At 46.0% G+C, this 17,171-nt stretch overlaps 1 protein-coding gene across 1 annotated transcript in view; it reads right to left on the bottom strand.

Moving 5' to 3' along the window:
* The window catches only part of LOC146835416 (uncharacterized), a 165,029-nt gene that overhangs the window by 34,928 nt on the left and 112,930 nt on the right, over nt 1-17,171 (bottom strand). The window contains exons 10-11 of the mRNA XM_085602978.1: nt 10,868-10,929; nt 7,288-7,439 (exon numbers count right to left, since the gene is read on the bottom strand). Of these exons, the coding sequence (XP_085459104.1) occupies nt 7,288-7,439; nt 10,868-10,929 (214 nt within the window). The remainder of the gene's footprint in view (nt 1-7,287; nt 7,440-10,867; nt 10,930-17,171) is intronic.

Genomic DNA, 17,171 nt, shown 5'->3' with positions numbered 1-17,171 from the left:
AAGAGCTCTCCAACCCCAGCGCAGGAAACAACGACATCACCCCATCACAAGACCTCTGCAACTCCCTCGCTTCATACTTCCACAACAAGATCACGGACATACACAACAGCTTCAACAACCAACCAACGCACACCATGACCGAACAATCACCCCCCACCACCACCCTCCACGCCTGGACCCCGATCAGCACCGAAGACACCATCCGCACGATGAACTCCATCCACTCCGGATCACCGACCGACCCCTGCCCTTACCACGTTTTCAACAAGGCCGACGCTGTCATCGCACCCCACCTGCGAGACATCATCAACACATCATTCAACACCGCCACCTTCCCTGAGAGCTGGAAACACGCCGAACTCAGCGCCTTACTCAAGAAACCAACAGCGGACCCCACCGAACTCAAGAACTACCGCCCCATCTCGCTCCTCCCGTTTCCAGCCAAAGTCATCGAGAAGACCGTCAACAAGCAGATGGCCGCCTTCCTCGAGACGAACGGATCCCTCGACCCCTCACAGTCCGGCTTCCGAGCCAATCACAGCACCGAGACCGCCCTCATCGCCGCCACCGATGACATCCGAGCCCTGATGGACAATGGAGAAACAGCGGCCCTCATCCTCCTAGACCTCTCCGCGGCATTCGACACGGTCTGCCACCGCACCCTAGTACAGCGCCTCAGTAACATCGGAATCCAGGACAAGGAGCTGGAATGGATCATCTCCTTCCTCGACGGAAGGACACAGAGAGTCCGCCTACCACCATACAAATCAGAAGCCTCCGAAGTCATCTGCGGCGTCCCTCAAGGATCATCTCTGAGCCCCACCCTCTTCAACGTCTACATGAGCCCCCTCGCGGCCATCGTACGCAAACACAACCTCAGCATTATCTCCTACGCCGACGACACCCAGCTGATCCTCTCCCTGACCAACGACCCCGCCTCCGCCAGAGCCAACCTGCACGAAGGGATGAAAGAGGTAGCCGAGTGGATGACGACCAGCCGCCTGAAACTGAACTCTGACAAGACGGAGGTCCTCATCCTGGGCTCTTCCCCCTCCGCCTGGGACGACTCCTGGTGGCCTCCAGCCCTGGGCACCGCACCCAAACCAACAGACCATGCACGCAACCTGGGCTTCATCCTGGACTCCTCCCTCTCCATGACCAGGCAAGTCAACAACGTCTCCTCGGCGTGCTTCAACATCCTACGCATGCTACGGAAGATCTTCCGGTGGATCCCCACCGAGACCAGGAAGACCGTCACCCAGGCCCTCGTCACCAGCCGACTGGACTACGGCAACGCCCTCTACGCCGGTACCACCGCCAAGCTCCAGAAGAGACTCCAGCGGATCCAGAACGCCTCGGCCAGACTCATCCTCGACATCCCACGAACCAGCCACATCACCGGACACCTGAGAGACCTTCACTGGCTCCCCGTCAACAAAAGAATCACCTTCCGCCTCCTCACCCACGCACACAAAGCCCTACACGACCAAGGCCCGAGCTACCTCAACAGCCGGATCAACTTCTACGCTCCCAAACGCCACCTCCGATCAGCCAACCACGCCCTCGCCGCCGTCCCCCGCATCCGAAGAGCGACTACAGGAGGAAGGTCCTTCTCCTACCTGGCCGCCAAGACCTGGAACTCCCTCCCGACCGACCTGCGCCTGACCCAAGACCACCTCTCCTTCAGGAAGAAGCTGAAGACCTGGCTGTTCGAGCAGTAGCGGCACCCCCCCCCCCCCAGCGCCTTGAGACCCTACGGGTATGTAGCGCGCTCTATAAGTGTCACTGATTGATTGATTGATTGATACAGTGTGATGGCCGCCCAATGTTATCAAGAGGAGGAGGTGGTCTTCCCTTTAGCAACAGAATTCACACACGACAAAGTCTTGGAGGCTATTAACAAGAGCCCATTCAATAAAGCTCTGAGTCGGACGGTGTCACTATGGACCTGTATAGATCGGCACCAGACCTCTGGGCCCCTCTACTTTGTAACATTTTCAATGCTGTTTGTAATGTGGGTCTCACTCAAGCATGGCACACTGCTGTAATAGTGCCAATCCCCCAGGTGCTATCAGCCGATATCCTTGCTGGATTCTGCAGTGACGTTGGCAGGTAGAGTGGCTCTAGAGCACCTCCTCACCTGGATTAAGGCGACAGATGCGCTGTCGGAGGTGCACTATGGGTTCCTTGAGCAGCTCGACACGATGGAGCAATGCCTAAATCTACATCTGCTGGTCCATAAATATACTATCGCAAAAGAGGCCGCTGTCTACCTGGCCTTCATGGATCTGTCTCGTGCTTTTGACAGTGTGCTCAGTTAAAAATGATGGCGCATCTTATCCGACCTGGGGGTGGAGGACGACCTGGTGCAAGTCTTGAGGGCCCTTCATTATGAACTATCAGCATAAGTAAGGTTTGGCCGGTCAGGCGAACAAACAGATAGCGTTAAGTTAGAGAGAGAGGTGCAGCAGGGCTTCATCCTGGCTCCTCTCGTGGCCTTAGCACAGCCCTCTCAAAAACAGTATCAGATGCCCCCTCAATGGGCAGGAGAAGGGTCCCAGTTTTATTATACACAGATGATGCAGTTTTATTATCTAGAACCCCCCAATGGTCTCAATATTTTATTTCAATCATTTGTATCCTTTATGGGGACACTGGGCTTAGTTACAAACCAAACGAAGACTATTATGGTATGCAAGCTCAGATACCACAAGATGCGGGGCATCTATTTCAAGGGTCATCCCTTTTCTCAGCCCATGGAGTTTTGTACTTGGGAATAGTAATGGATGCTTGGAGTAACTGGGGACCATGTATAACGAAGGGGAGGCAAAGTGTTTTGCGGGCTCTTACTCTATTGCACGGCAGGGGCTTGGGATGGAGTACGCAGAGGATACTATTAAACTGTCTCCCTTGATTTTGTGGTGTTCAATGTAGGTTAATACAAATGCATCGATAAACAGGGAAATAAGTCGCGATTGCCTCGTATGTGAGAGAGGCATGAATACCCCCTGGTTTGATGATATAAAAACAGCGCTAACAAAGTTGGGCAGGCCGTCCCGTTCGCCAACCATTCCACCACCAGGTTTTGTTGGTCAGAACCGTTTTTAAGGCAAGGTTGGGAGCTCTGAGGAAGGATCACGACTACAATAAATGGTCCTTTACAAAGTATGTGGACGTTCACTCTTCCCCTTCCCCGGGGCCATACCTAGAGTGGATGGATGGCTCCTGGGACAGGCTACCGCTCACTAGGGTCAGGCTAGGTTTTGTGAGGTGGCACCCTGGTTTTCCCTTTTGCCAATTTGAGCCCTCAAAATCTTGTTGTGCTCATGTGAAAAATCTTCCCCTCAAAGCCTCCTGCAATTTACTTTCTTTTGCAATTTGTGTATTAACTTTGCAAAAAGGTTCTTTGGGCCATATGTAGGTAATTTCTATTTACCGATTCCTAAATACCGAATTTTACCGATTCGGTATTTAAGAATCGGTAAATAGAATGTAGGTAAAAAATCCGTAAATTTTACCGATTCGGTAATATTCGTTATTACTGATTCGGTATTTACCGAATCGGTAATAAGGAATACCTTCCTAGTCATTCCTATGGGCCTGGAGGCCCATAGGAATGAATGGGAAACTATTCACTATTACCGATTCGGTAAATACCGAATCGGTAATAGGGGGAGCATATTCAATGGTGGCAGGGTGTCACATTGACACCCTGTTGCACCCCTGAATCATGCATGTGTGCACATGTGGCGCACATACATGCCCTAAGGGTATGTATGTCTGCCACATGGCATTTCTAGAAAAGCACACAATTGCTTTTTAAAAGGTATTCGGTATTTACCACCAACCTGTAGTTGGTGGTAAATAACGAATCCTTAAAACAAAAATGCACTCATTTGAGTGCTCCCTACATAGGATTTAAGGATTCGGTGATTTACCGATTCGGTATTTTACCGATTCCTTAAAATAACGAATTGGTAAATTACCGAATCCTTAAATCCAGCCTCCTACATCTCAATTGCCTAAATACCAGTCGGTAACGGGAAATTTACCGATTTTCGGCCGTTACCGACCGGTATTTAGGTACCTACATATGGCCCATAATCCTATAATATGACATCGGGGGATTAGAACCTCCAGATTAACCCTTGTGTATCTGCAACAACTAAATCCCCCCTCTAACTGCGTTAAAATTTGTTCTTTCCTACAATGTGCAGTCAGCGGAAGGAAAACATTAGTGTTTTAACTGGAAGGTCTCATTGTATGATGGAAGCCATATGCACTTTAATGAGCTCACCATGTAGTTTTGGCACTATGCATCCACCTGTTATGTAAGATTGTTTGTTTGTTTTGTGACCAATTTATGTTTTTTTGCCTGGCATTGTTGATTGCTGCTGCTTTTCATTTAAATTGTGTTTCCATTCTCTGACTCTTCATATACATTTTTTAATATGATGAGCTGTGATGTTTATTATATGTGCTTTTTTGGTCACATTTGTGCCCAAAATAAAATGAATTCCATTTGATTTGGGTGTGTAAGTCAAGTCTTTACTGAGTATTTGGCTAGTGTAATGAGTGAGTGAAGTGCCTAACGAGTGAGTGTCAGAGGGAGGATGTCTGAGTGATGTTCTAAGTTAGAAGGAAACGTAACTCATGTGTAACCCTAGTTCTGATTCGTAGGTATGCTCAAAGAAGTCATGAACGTAGAGTAGTCCTGCCTGAACCCGGAGTTAGCCACTCCAAGGGAATATATAACTTTTCTTCGCATGCGTTTACTTCACGTGCCTTTACTACGCGGTCGTTAGTACGACCGCGTTGTTAGTTAGCATACCTTTACTTCGCAATTCGGAACTACGAATTGCAGTAAGGGGGCGCTGGATGTTGGAATAGTATAATTTACTATTCCAACTCCAGTCTATGCGGACACTAGGGAAGGTGTTGGATTTTAAATCCAACACCTTCTCCCCCTTACTGCAATTCGTAGTTCCGAATTGCGTACTAAAGGTATGCTAACTAACAACGCGGTCGTACTAACGACCGCGCAGTAACGGCATGCGAAGAAACGCATGCGAAGTAAACGCCGCTTCCCACTCCAAGGTGTAACAGTCTGGTGACACCTCCGTAAGTCCTCACAGGTCAACTTCACCTGCATTTTATTTGTATAAAAGGCTATAGCAATATAATTAACATTACAAATCTAAACTGCATTGCAGCATTTAAATTCGAAATGTGCTCTATTATGAGAAATAGCCCAGAATAAATGAAAGAAAGGGTACCTGTCAGGTCAAAAGTGCATGCGCTGCTCTCAGTGTGCACTGTAGCTTTAAGAGAGCCAGCAGCCTCCATTACCCAGCATGCACTGCGCTGGCAGTTTGCCTCACAGGCGTATTATATAGCCCAAAGAGACATCTGTGTACCAATGTGTGCCTTGTATTCCACTGATGGCGGGTGAGGCTGGAGGGCTGTTCAGGACTTCGATGCGAATACCTGTGATGGAAGTCTGGGAGTACACATGAGTAACATTTCCTGCAATGCTGCGCCGCTGCTTAGATTTAGAATCATGGTAATTATATTACTACTGTCTTTTATTCCAAAAAAAAGAGGTTAAAGTTGGCCTTCACAGACCTCTGGAGATACCACCAGATTGTTCAACATTGAGGTGGGGACCTCCAATGTCCCAAAATATCTATAAAGAAGTGTTCCGGGGTCCCCTCATGGGACTATTTTACGTTTGTGACTTTCAGTGAGCGTTTTAGGATGCAGAAGTGAGCGCTTGGTTCGATAAGGGAATCAGGGGCATATCAACAAGGGATTTATCTCTGCTTTTTTGGCTTTAAAAGCCAAAAAAGCAGAGATAAAACTAGCGCCCTATCAACAACAGAGTGCTAACATGCAAATTCGCATGTTAGCACCCTTTTACTCTACGCTTCCCCTTGCATATCTAATGAGATGCAAAGGGGGCGTTCCAGAGTAAAATAATAGGAGAAATGTCGCTAAGCGACATTTCTCCTATTATCAAGAATATCGCTAACCATGTTAGAGACAAAAAAAGCAGCGCTAACCGCGGTTAACGCTGCTTTTTTACGTCTGGTATTTTTATGACTTAGCCATGATATCCTATGGAAGGAGGATATCATGGCTAAGTTTGTGAGTCTCTATCAACAAGCTAACGTGAGATTATCGCTGGGTTTCCAGCGATAATCTCACGTTAGCCACTTAGGGTGAGGATTTTTATCGCTATTGAGATAAGCGTTGCTAATAGCACGCTATCTCAGCGATAAAAATCCATGCTAGCCGGTGATAATTATCCTAGCGCTAAGTGCGCTTAGCGATAATTATCGCCGGTTATTGTTGATATGCCCCTTAATCTGTGAGTGAATGAGATGAGTGAGTGAAGTAATTAGTGAATTTGCAAACTAATTAAAGAGTGACGTTATGAGCGGGGACATGAACGAGAAGATTAGTGAGTGAAAGAATGAAGGGGCATATTAGCAAGGGCTGGCGATATAACTATCGCCGCTTTAGCGTCCGTTTTTGGGCGAAAAGCGGCGATAATTATATTGCAATATCATCAAGGACACGCTAGCGCGTGTTTCCTTGATGTAGAGCCCGTTTTTTCACAGCCTCGCATCGCTAATGAGATGCAAAAGAGGCGTGGCTGTGAAAACAACACATGTTAATATCGTGAAAGCAGCTTCGCGATATTAACAAGGAGGTGCAGCGATAAAAATAATCGCGCTACCTCACCCTTAACTCAGGAATTTAACACCTGTTAAATTCCTGCCTAAGGCATACTTTTAATGGGATATGGATTATGCTGATAGGACCACAGCGTCCTATCAGCAATGTTATCGCTGTTTTCAATGGAACATCGCTGGAAAACCAGCGATGTTCCATTGAAAACACCGCTATCGCTGAAATATTATCGCCATAGCGCTATGTGTTGTAAATATAGCGTTATGGTGATAATATTCAGCGATAGCTGGCGATAATTTTTTTATCGCTATGAACGGCCAGCCATAATTATCGCTGGCCGTTGATAATATGCCCCGAAGTATTTAGCAAGTGCGTGAACATGTGAAGAAATTTGTGAGTGAAGTAGTTAGTGAGTACCTTAAATAATGCACCAGTGAATATTAGTAGTGGCCAGGGGTAACTGCACACGTGTCATTATGTTTTAGACATGTCCAGTCAGATGTTTACCGCCCCTAGCCTTAGACACGAATCCTGACTGGACAGAACAGGACACTGTCTTTCAGTCATTGGCTGATGAACGCTGTCACTCACCGCCGACTCTGATGCCCACCAGGATAAATTGTCCCAGCATCTGCAAGGGGCTGTTAGGAAAAGACACGGCTGCCAGGAAGGTGTTGAGGATGTCTGCGTCGGTCACGCTGGGGTCTAAGAACAGCACCAAGTAGAAGATCACGGAGCCGGGCCTGTGAGAAGAAAGAGTGCACAAGTGAAACAAGTCGGGTCGAGCGCCAGGAAGAACTATTGTGAAATGTGAGAGGAGGAGCTTTAGGGACGAGACCACAGATTCCACCAGAGAGGAGACAGAACGGTAAAAGATCCAATGAGATCTGTACTAAGTTCTAGCACCGAGATGGGAGCCTGTAAAGAGCAGACATCAGCTTCCACTGGTGAGGAGAGAGGATGGGAGTCTGTAAAGAACAGACAGCAGCTTCTACCATGTGAGGAGAGAGGATGTTAGCCTGTAAAGAACAGACATCAGCTTCCAACGGTGAGGAGAGAGGATGGGAGTCTGTAAAGAACAGACATTAGCTTCCACCAGTGAGGAGAGAGGATGAAGCCTGTAAAGAACAAACATCAGCTTCCAGCTGGGAGGAAAGAGGATGGAGCCTGTAAAGAACAAATATTAGCTTCCAGCTGTGAGGAGAGAGGCTGGAGCCTGTAAAGGACAAACATTAGCTTCCAGCTGTGAGGAGAAAGGATGGAGCCTATAAAGAAGAGACATCAGCTTCCCCAAGTGAGAAGTGAGGATGGAGCCAGTAAAGATGAGACATGGGCTTCCACTAGTGAGGAGAGAGGATGGAAATCTGTAAAGAGACATTGGCTTCCACCAGTGAAGAGAGAGGATGGGAGCCTGTAAAGAATAGACATCAGCTTCCACCAGTGAGGAGAGAGGATTGAAGCCTGTAAAGAACAGACATCAGTTTCCCCCAGTGGGGAGAGAGGATGAAGCCTTTAAAGATGAGACATCAGGTTCCACCAGTAAGGAGAGAGGATGGGAGCCTGTAAAGAACAGACATCAGCTTCCACCTGTGAGGAGAGAGTATAGGAGCCTGTAAAGAGCAGACATCAGGTTCCACCAGTGAGGAGAGAGGATGGAAGCCTGTAAAGAACAGACATCAGCTTCCACCAGTGAGGAGAGAGGATGGAAGCCTGTAAAGAACAGACATCAGCTTCCACCAGTGAGGAGAGAGGATGGAGCATTTAAAGATAAGACACCAGCTTCCACCAGTGAGGAGAGAGGATGGGAGCCTGTAAAGAATATACAACAGCTTCCACCTGTAAGGAGAGAGGACGGGAGCCTGTAAATAACAGACATGAGCTTCCACCTGTGAGGAGAGAGGATGGGAGCCTGTAAAGAACAGACATCAGCTTCCACCTGTGAGGAGAGAGGATGGGAGTCTGTAAAGAAGAGACATCAGCTTCCACCTGTGAGGAGAGAGGATGGGGGTCTGTAAAGAACAGACAGCAGCTTCCACCTGTGAGGAGAGAGGATAGGAGCCTGTAAAGAGCAGACATCAGGTTCCACAAGTGAGGAGAGAGGATGGGAGCCTGTATAGATGAGACATCAGGTTGCACCAGTAAGGAGAGAGGACGGGAGCCTGTAAAGAACAGACACCAGCTTCCACCTATGAGGAGAGAATTTGGGAGTCTGTAAAGAAGGGACATCAGCTTCCACCTGGAAGGGGAGAGGATGGGAGCCTGTAAAGAAGAGACATCGGCTTCCAGCAGTGAGGAAGAGAGGATGGCAGCCTGTAAAGAACATACATCAGCTTCCACCAGTGAGGAGAGAGGATGGAGACTTTAAAGATAAGACACCAGCTTCCACCAGTGAGGAGAGAGGATGAGAGCCTGTAAAGAATATACAACAGCTTCCACCTGTGAGGAGAGATGATGGGAGCCTGTAAATAACAGACATGAGCTTCCACCTGTGAGGAGAGAGGATGAGAGCCTGTAAAGAATATACAACAGCTTCCACCTGTGAGGAGAGATGATGGGAGCCTGTAAATAACAGACATGAGCTTCCACCTGTGAGGAGAGAGGATGGGAGCCTGTAAAGAACAGATATCACCCTCCCCCTGTGAGGAGAGAGGATTGGAGTCTGTAAAGAAGAGACATCAGCTTCCACCTGTGAGGAGAGAGGGTGGGAGCCTGTAAAGAACAGACAACAGCTTCCACCAGTGAGGAGAGAGGATGGGAGCCTGTAAATAAGACATCAGACTCCACAAGGAGAAGAAAGGAAGGGAGCCCGTAAAGAAGAGACCTCAGCTTCCATTACTGAGAACAAAGGAAAGAGTTTGTAAAGAGGAGAACCCAGCTTCCATCAGTGAGCAGAGAAGAAAGCAGCCTGTAACGATGAGGCCGCAGTTTCCACCGTGAGTGGAGAGGAAAGAGCCTGTAAAGAAGAGACGTAAGTTTCCACCATTAATAGACAAGGCAGTCTGTAGTAAGAAGACCTCAGCTTCACGCAGTACACTGAGAAGAGGGGAAGTCAGCCTGTAGGGATGAGACCCCGGCTTTCACTAAAGGAATTGAGGAAGGTAGAAGATGAGGGCCAAGCTTCCATGAGTGTGGAGAAAGGGATGGAGCCTGTGTAGAAGAGACCCCAGCTTCCACCAGGACCAGCTTCCATGAGTGTGGAAAGAGGGATGGAGTCTGTGTAGAAGAGACCCCACCTTCCACCAGGACCAGCTTCCATGAGTGTGGAGAGAGGGATGGAGCCTGTGTAGAAGAGACCCCAACTTCCACCAGGACCAGCTTCCATGAGTGTGGAGAGAGGGATGGAACCTGTGTAGAGAGGCCCCAACTTCCACCAGGACCAGCTTCCATGAGTGTGGAGAGAGGGATGAAGCCTGTGTAGAAGAGACCCCAACTTCCACCAGGACCAGCTTCCATGAGTGTGGAGAGAGGGATGGAGCCTGTGTGGAGAGGCCCCAACTTCCACCAGGACCAGCTTCCATGAGTGTGGAGAGAGGGATGGAGCCTGTGTAGAGAGACCCCAACTTCCACCAGGACCAGCTTCCATGAGTGTGGAGAGAGGGATGGAGCCTGTGTAGAGAGACCCCAACTTCCACCAGGACCAGCTTCCATGAGTGTGGAGAGAGGGATGGAGCCTGTGTAGAGAGACCCCAACTTCCACCAGGACCAGCTTCGATGAGTGTGGAGAGAGGGATGGAGCCTGTGTAGAAGAGACCTCAACTTCCACCAGGACCAGCTTCCATGAGTGTGGAGAAAGGGATGGAGCCTGTGTAGAAGAGACCCCAACTTCCACCAGGACCAGCTTCCATGAGTGTGGAGAGAGGGATGGAGCCTGTGTAGAAGAGACCCCAACTTCCACCAGGACCAGCTTCCATGAGTGTGGAGAGAGGGATGGAGCCTGTGTAGAAGAGACCCCAACTTCCACCAGGACCAGCTTCCATGAGTGTGGAGAGAGGGATGGAGCCTGTGTAGAGAGGCCCCAACTTAAACCAGGACCAGCTTCCATGAGTGTGGAGAGAGGGATGGAGCCTGTCTAGAGAGGCCCCAACTTCCACAAGTAAGAGGTGAGGAAGACAGAAGATAGATAACACAAGCTTATTTCATTCTTCTACAGGATAATATTTCTGGCTCTTACCGAAGTTCCACGAGCTTACAGGAGACACAGGGATATGAGGCTTTCGTAAATATCTCTGTCACCTGTTGGTTACAAAAACATCGAGCGATCATCAGTCCACTCACTGAGATGGGACTTAGAGGAAAAAGAAGGAGAGGGAAGAGTGGGGAGAAAAGGGAGTAGCTTGAGGGTGAGAACATACAGTGACGCAAGAAGTGAACTGTGAAGGATGGAGAGGGGATATAGTGGCGAGAGGGAGACTGCTGCGAAGAATTAGCGACAAGTGGAGGATTGTGAGAAGGGAGATAGGGGAGGGGGCAATAGGGAGAGGGAAGAGAGAGGCGGAGTGAAATGAGGAAGAGGAGCAGTGTGAGTGGGAGAAGATTAGGGAAGGACAAAGGGAGTAGACAAATGGTGAGGAAGAAGAGTGCGGACGACGATAGGTTGGTGTGGGAAGAGAGATCTTGAGGACCGAGTAAGAGGGGAGGCTATACAGTGAGAAAATAGAGGTGAGCTGATCATGAAGAAAAGAGAGCAGCACAGAGGGGGGAGGAGAGATAGTGAGGTATGTGAGGAGAGATCTCAATGACTAAATAAGAGGGGAGAATATATCCTGGGATAGAGGTGAACTGAACATGAAGAAAGGAGAGAAGCACAGAGGGGGAGAAGAGAGATAGGGAGGGGTGGGAGGAGAGATCTCAATGACTAAATAAGAGGGGAGAATATATCCTGGGACAGAGGTGAGCTGAACATGAAGAAAGGAGAGAAGCACAGAGGGGGAGGAGAGATAGGGAGGTGTGTGAGGAGAGATCTCAATGACTAAATAAGAGGGGAGAATATATCTTGGGACAGAGGTGAGCTGAACATGAAGAAAGGAGAGAAGCACAGAGGGGGAGGAGAGATAGGGAGGTGTGGGAGGAGGGATCTCAATGACTAAATAAGAGGGGAGAATATATCCTGGGACAGAGGTGAGCTGAACATGAAGAAAGGAGAGAAGCACAGAGGGGGGAGGAGAGATAGAGAGGGGTGGGAGGCGAGATCTCAATGACTTAGTAAGAGGTGAGAACATATCCTGGGACAGAAGTGAGCTGAACATGAAGAAAGGAGAGAAGCACAGAGGGGGAGGGGAGATAGAGATGGGTGGGAGGAGAGATCTCAATGACTTAGTAAGAGGTGAGAATATATCCTGGGACAGAGGTGAGCTGAACATGAAGAAAGGAGAGAAGCACAGAGGGGGAGAAGAGAGATAGGGAGGGGTGGGAGGAGAGATCTCAATGACTTAGTAAGAGGTGAGAATATATCCTGGCACAGAGGTGAGCTGAACATGAAGAAAGGAGAGAAGCACAGAGGGGGAGAAGAGAGATAGGGAGGGGTGGGAGGAGAGATCTCAATGACTAAATAAGAGGGGAGAATATATCTTGGGACGGAGGTGAGCTGAACATGAAGAAAGGAGAGAAGCACAGAGGGGGAGAAGAGAGATAGGGAGGGGTGGGAGGAGAGATCTCAATGACTAAATAAGAGGGGAGAATATATCCTGGGACAGAGGTGAGCTGAACATGAAGAAAGGAGAGAAGCACAGAGGGGGAGAAGAGAGATAGGGAGGGGTGGGAGGAGAGATCTCAATGACTAAATAAGAGGGCAAATATATCCTGGGACAGAGGTGAGCTGACCATGAAGAAGAGAGAGAAGCACAGAGGGGGGAGGAGAGATAGGGAGGTGTGGGAGTAGAGATCTCAATGACTAAATAAGAGGGGAGATTATATCCTGGGACAGAGGTGAGCTGAACATGAAGAAAGGAGAGAAGCACAGAGGGGGAGGAGAGATAGGGAGGGGTGGGAGGAGTGATCTCAAGGAATGAGTAAGAGGGGAGAATATATACAGGGAGAACAGAGGTGAGCTGAACATAAAGAAAGGAGAGAAGCGCAGAGGGGGTGGAGAGATCGGGAGATTCAGCATGGGGGAGCAATGAAAGGATCGAGAGGAGACGCAGTACAGAAAGGAGGTAGTACGAATGAGTAGAGCGACTTGAAATATGTGTCCATTTGGATCGAACAAGCATTGGCAAAGCCAATGGGTCTCGCCTTCAATATGCCTATGTTGCTTATGTTGATCTTTATTTCTGTATTTGTAAAACATATTGGGCCCAATTCACAAAGGCAATCAGAGACAAAAGTTTACCTTTACGACTTCTGGTATTCACAGAGGTCATTTACGAGTCATATCCTTACGTCTGCAGTCAGGCTGGAACCTCTGTCTTGGCCCGTGCTGGCTGCAGCCTTGCTTTTTCTGGCTGCCGGTTGTTCTCTCCCCAGTGCCTCGTTGAGTTTGCCTCTGGTTCTGTTCAGTTTGCAGGTTACTCGGTTTGAAACATTGGGATTGAATGTCTTCTAGTTTCCTACTGCCATGGTTGTGTTTCTGGTGGCTGTTTCTTCGGCATAACGGTGGGGGTGATTGGAACTTTGTTGTCCTCCCCTCCATTCCTTCAAATTTATTTCCAGATGAGGTGGTTTCCTCTTTTCCTTTTGAGGTTCTTAGGTGGTTTTGACGGCCTTTGGTCCTCCTCCTGTGTGTGTCGATGTGAGGCATTTTCATTCTCTTGTTGTCCCCTCTATGTTTTTTTGCTGTGCACTGCTTTGTTGCACAGGTTGGTTGCTTTCTTTGTCTCTCCTAGTCTGATGGAGAGCGGCTCCTGCCATCCCTCTCTCTACTTGGTCCTGTTGGTTTGGGTTGGCCTGTCCCATTCTTTTTCTTTCGCTGGCCTCCTGGTTTCTGCTATCCCCACTCCAATCACTGCAACAGGAGGGAAAGTGTCGGATTGCGGAGGGGTAAAATTTACTATTCCCACTCCAAAGAGCATAACAGTAGGGAAAATGTTGGAATGCAAAGGAATACAATTGAATATTCCCACTCCAGTCAGTCAAACAGTAGCCAAAGTGTTGGATTGCAGGGTGGTAAATATTTAGTATTCCCACTCCAGTCAGTGCAACATCAAAACAAATAAATTATCTTCAAAACAATAAAATATTATAAAAAAACAAAGTAAATAAAGAATAATATAAATATATAGAAAATAAATTCAAACATATTTAGTATGAAAAATAATGTAAAAAAACATGATAAATACATATCCCAAATAGCTACAAATATTATTATAAATAAAATTAAAATAATCATACAAATACAGATTTTTATTTAGAAATTATTTATTAACAACAAAATATGTATGAAATAATTTTAATTTAGTTACTTCCCACCCCATAAACCTACAACTACCAACAGGCACCTAAAACCTAACTTTAAAAAGAAAATTATTTACGCTCTTAATATAAATACTTATCAACAAACTAATTATCATTAATTAAATATCAATTATTAATTAATTGTAATGTATATACTTCTCACAATATATCCCCACAAAACACACAACACAATATTAACCAGAAAACTAACTATGCAGTTAACATAATTACCAATGTAATAAATAATATAAATAAAAAATAAATTATTACTTACTTAAAATGTATTTACTTCCCACCCTATACACTTACAAAGCCCAAAACCCACATCTAAAATCTAAAAAGAAAATAATTGCATAATTAACATAAATATTTATCAATTAAAGAAATGTTATTATTTAAAATCTAACTATTAATTACTTATAATTATTCAAATTCCCACCCTTTTACCCCTATAAACCCCACAACCCGCACCTAAAATTAAACTTAACAAAAATGTATTGCACAAATAAAATAATTAATTGTCAAATTAATAATTAATACTATTTAACAAATCATTTCTAATTAATTTAAATAAATGCACTTCCAACCCTTTACCCCTATAAACCCCACAACTAGCACCTAAAACAATTAGACAATTTACATAATCAATTATCAATAAATTACCTAATAATAATTAACAACTAATTATTAATTAATTACAAATAAATTACTTCCTACCCTGTACTCCTATAAACCCAAAAATCGGCACATAAAATGTGCATTACATAAAAATTATTAGCACAATTAACATAATTAATTATCAATTAAACAAAAACTGTTCTTGACAAAATATTTATTAATGTCTTATAATTAAATTACTTCCCACCCTTTACCCCTATAAACCCACAACCTGCTATGGCACTAAATATCTTAAAAAGTGATTAATTTAAATTTATTAACTACTAAAAATGTAACAAATATTTAACAAAACATAAACAATAATTATACAAATATTTACATCATATACATATAACAAAAATACTAAAATACATAACAATAATTAACAAACGATATTATAAACAACTATGGGCTCGACTCTGATGGGGTTTGTAAAGCTTCTCAACCGAATGGGTTTGGGAATGGTTTCCAAACAAATCGGATCGGGAGAGTCCAACTGACCGAGTATGATGCATCCGGATGCTCACAGATACTATATGGTTGGACTCCCAATGACTTCAATGGAAGCCTTTGTTCCGACCGAATGCATAGGCTCCCACTGAAGAAAGGGGTGGCAGGGGAAAATCGGGCACCATGTGGTGGGCACCCCCTGATGCCTGCCACACTCTGCATGGCTGGTAAAGGGGGACCCATGGGTACCCCAACGGGCCTGATTGGGAAAGCTTGAGGTGCAGGGGGCCCACTACGGGCCACAAAAGTCTGATTCCGACTGCCGATTGGAATCAGACGGCACGATTCGGAAAGGCTGTCCAAATCCAGCGCCATATTTGCCGTTCAGAAACGCCGCCCGTAGAGACGTATGATTCTGCTTCGCACGCCTCGATCATTCCAAATGCCGTGAGGTTTGGATTGGGATATTCCTAACGCCTGACTCGCATTGTACTCGGTCGGTCGTAAACCTTTCCGAGTCGGTTGGAAAGACACGTTCCCAATCCAATTTGGATGGAGCAAATGCATTAGGAGGCCTTCCTAACCACATCCGAATCAGGCCCTACATGTTTGTAAACAATATTAATGACTTCAATATTTTAACAATCAATATTACTTACTTTAAAATTGATATTCTTAACAATGATATTGTTGCTGACGATAGTTACATATCACAATATTTTGGACACAATATTTTGGTATGATGCTATTTTAGATTCGATATTCTGTCTGAATACCGAGCCAGAGCAGAGCCTAGAGTCTAGCTGGGCTCGAACAGCCATGCACGAGCTGAGCGCTGAAAATGTTTGGCAAATAAACTATGCAACAGACATCATATAAAATATGATTAAAAACTTGTCATGCACAAGTGTTTCAACTTAATACATTAGATTATATCACTGCATTGTGAGCTATTTATTAAAAGTGACAATTTTTAAACATGAGATAAAAATATTCATGCCTGTCCAACTTCCCCCTTGACAACAAAGCCATTAGAGAATTAATAGGTAAATTAGTTGTGCACTCTAAGTGGATTAGAGTTGTACAATGAGCAACACTATAGTCTATTTAAATCAGACACAAGCTAGGTGCTTGCATAGCATGCATAATTAACTCACGTACTTTAAACTGCTAAAAAGTTTAATAAGGAAAAGAAAGCACAGTAAAATAGAATATATGCCCAGAATCACACTATTTGGTCAAATGGGGAAGCCGAGAAAAATTCCATCTTTTCTGATTACAGATTGTGCCATTCAGCTACTTGATAGGTATCACTTTCCCTTCTCATGTTTTACATCAAAGAATAATGTTTTTTCCTTAATTATAGGCACATTATTAGAGCGTGGGTGGCAGGTCAAAGCCACATGAAAGCTCGGCTTGTTTTGGGCTCTCGGGTCCAATAGGACCTCAAGCTGAGCCAGAGCCAGGCATTTGGCTTGAGCCTTGCTGAAGTTTTCAGTTGCTCGCCCACCTCTTGTATTTGGCCATGTGTAATTCACATTTGAGTTTGGTATGATTTTTTTAACCTCTGAGTCTAGTATTTTGTCATCTTTTGATTAATATTATTAATAAAGTTATATCTTGACACTTAAGAGCTTATTACGATGTTGGTCAGAGTTGGACACACCGTCTTGGACTCAGGACCAAGCAAGCTGAGGTCGGTGGTTCCGACCACCCAATTACGATGTGTCCAAACACTGTTCGGTCGGATTCACACTGTTCTCTATGGGAGCTTGTATCACGGCCGTAAACCGGCTGTAATGCAGCCTCCTATAGAGAAATGGGTGTGTGTGTAAAACCCTGCATCCTGTGGCAGGCACCACATGATGCCTGCCACACAGTGCAGGGTTTTACAGGAGGGGTACCCTAGGTACCCCCTCGACCACCATCTGTAGGCCACGCAGGCAAGGGGGCCCTGCTAGGAGCCCCCAAAGTCACTG

This window comes from Triturus cristatus, chromosome 4_2, assembly GCF_964204655.1.
Source record: "Triturus cristatus chromosome 4_2, aTriCri1.1, whole genome shotgun sequence".
NCBI lineage: Eukaryota > Metazoa > Chordata > Amphibia > Caudata > Salamandridae > Triturus > Triturus cristatus.
The sequence above is the reverse complement of the archived record's forward strand: the minus strand, read 5'-3'. Positions and strand labels throughout refer to the sequence as shown.